Genomic DNA, 1,940 nt, shown 5'->3' with positions numbered 1-1,940 from the left:
AAAAAAAAAAAAACCTATTTACTTCAAAATGCTACCATCTGCTCCACCCTTCTTGATACTGCAGCAATATGCCAGAGACAAGGCACAACTCTGTTTTCTAGACATAATTAGTGAAATTAATGGAACTTCTATAAGCATTTACGTACATTATGCTAGCTTTCCTTATTAGCCAAGTGTGTATTATTTTGCTAAAAGAGATAAAAAGAAATAAGAAATCTGAAGCTATTATTAATATTTTCAAAAAGGTTATAAGACAAAATACTTGGCATGCTGGCTCACTATCACTTTAGACATGACTAAAAACTTAAAAGTTCCTATTTTTAAAAATTCAGAGCTACTTCTGTACAAAGAAAATATCTCTCTGTATAGTAGGCCAATAGGCTATAGTACATATTTATTAAAATATTAACAATTTTTAAAAACAATTTCAAATTTAAATTTCAGGACTTACCGAAAAGGTCCTCTTCTGTTAGCAGATCGAGAATCCCCCCACATTTCTTTCTATGTCAAGAGACCCCAATAAGTAGATTCTTGTTCTAACAAACACTGGTTATAGCAGTACCTGTACAAAACAAACCACAACAAAAAGTACTTTATTTTTTATTTTATTTATTTATTTTTTGAGAAAGAGTCAAGCTGTCACCCTGGGTAGAGTCATATGCCATGGCATCACAGCTCACAGCAACCTCAAACTCTTGGGCTCAAGCGATTCTCTTACCTCAAACTCCTACGTAGCTGGGACTACAGGTCCCTGCCACAATGCCCGGCTATTTTTTGGTTGCAGTTGTCATTATTGTTTAGCAGGCCCCAAATCCGGTTTGAACCCACCAGCCCTGGTGTATGTGGCTGGCGCCCTAACCACTGAGCAGGATGGACAATGAGCCAAATAAGTACTTTAAAACATGAACAAAAGGCTAGTTTCCCTCTGCCTGGCTTATTCAGGTCATTTTTAAACATTTAAATATTTACTATAAGAAAAACACTTTTGGAGTGGTGCCTGTGGCTCAAGAAGTAGGGTGCCACCTCCATATGCCAGGGGTGGCAGGTTCAATGCTGGCCCTGGCTGAAAACTGCAAAAGAAAAAAAGAAAAATACACTTTTGGCTCAGTGCCTGAAGCACAGTGGTTACAGTGCCAGCCACATACACCAAAGTTGGCAGGTTCTAACCCAGTCCAGGGCCAGCTAAACAACAACTGCAACAAAAAATAGCCGGGCATTGTGGTGGACACCTGTAGTCCCAGCTACTTGGGAGGCTGAGGCAAGAGAATTGCTTAAGCCCAAAAGTTTGAGGTTGCTGCAAGCTGTGATGCCACAGTACTCTACCAAGAGCAACATAGTAAAACTGTTTAAAAAAAAAAAAAACTTTTAATTAAAACATGCACTCTAAGGCACCATAATCTTTTCAATATACTAAATTAAGTACTTACTATTTTTTTCTACCAACCATTTGTGCTTCCTTTTTGGGAACAGCCCCTTAGCATTAATCCCTCTCTCAAGGCCATATGGCTAATACTATATCATTCAGCCTCACCAGTCTGAACAGTGACTACTTTAAAGATGAGCATGTAACTCAAGCCCTGAGAAGTTATCTCAAGGACCTTTATTATAGTTCCTGAAAAAGGAAAATCTTTGTGCCTTGGATGTGGCAATGGTTTCTTAAATATGACACCTGAGGCACAGAAAACAAAAGAAATAAAGGGAATTCATTAAATTAAAAACTTCTGGCTCGGCGCCTGCGGCTTAAGTGACTAAGGCGCCAGCCACATACACCTAAGGTGGCAGGTTCGAATCCAGCCCAGGGCCGCCAAACAGCAATGATGGCTGCAACAAAAAAATAGCCGGGCATTGTGGCAGGCACCATAGTCCCAGCTACTTGGGAGGCGGAAGCAGGAGACTCCCTTGAGCCCAGGAGTTGGAGGTTGCTGTGAGCTGTGATGCCA

At 40.3% G+C, this 1,940-nt stretch overlaps 1 protein-coding gene across 1 annotated transcript in view; it reads right to left on the bottom strand.

Moving 5' to 3' along the window:
• The window catches only part of RBM6 (RNA binding motif protein 6), a 139,902-nt gene that overhangs the window by 122,875 nt on the left and 15,087 nt on the right, over positions 1-1,940 (bottom strand). Inside the window, exon 2 of the mRNA XM_023519520.1 lies at positions 452-562. Coding sequence (XP_023375288.1) covers positions 452-495 — 44 coding nt within the window. The 5' untranslated portion in view covers positions 496-562. The remainder of the gene's footprint in view (positions 1-451; positions 563-1,940) is intronic.

This window comes from Otolemur garnettii, unplaced genomic scaffold, assembly GCF_000181295.1.
Source record: "Otolemur garnettii isolate 467f Iridium unplaced genomic scaffold, OtoGar3 scaffold00179, whole genome shotgun sequence".
Taxonomy (NCBI): Eukaryota; Metazoa; Chordata; class Mammalia; order Primates; family Galagidae; genus Otolemur; species Otolemur garnettii.
This window is presented reverse-complemented; position numbering and strand designations above follow the sequence as displayed.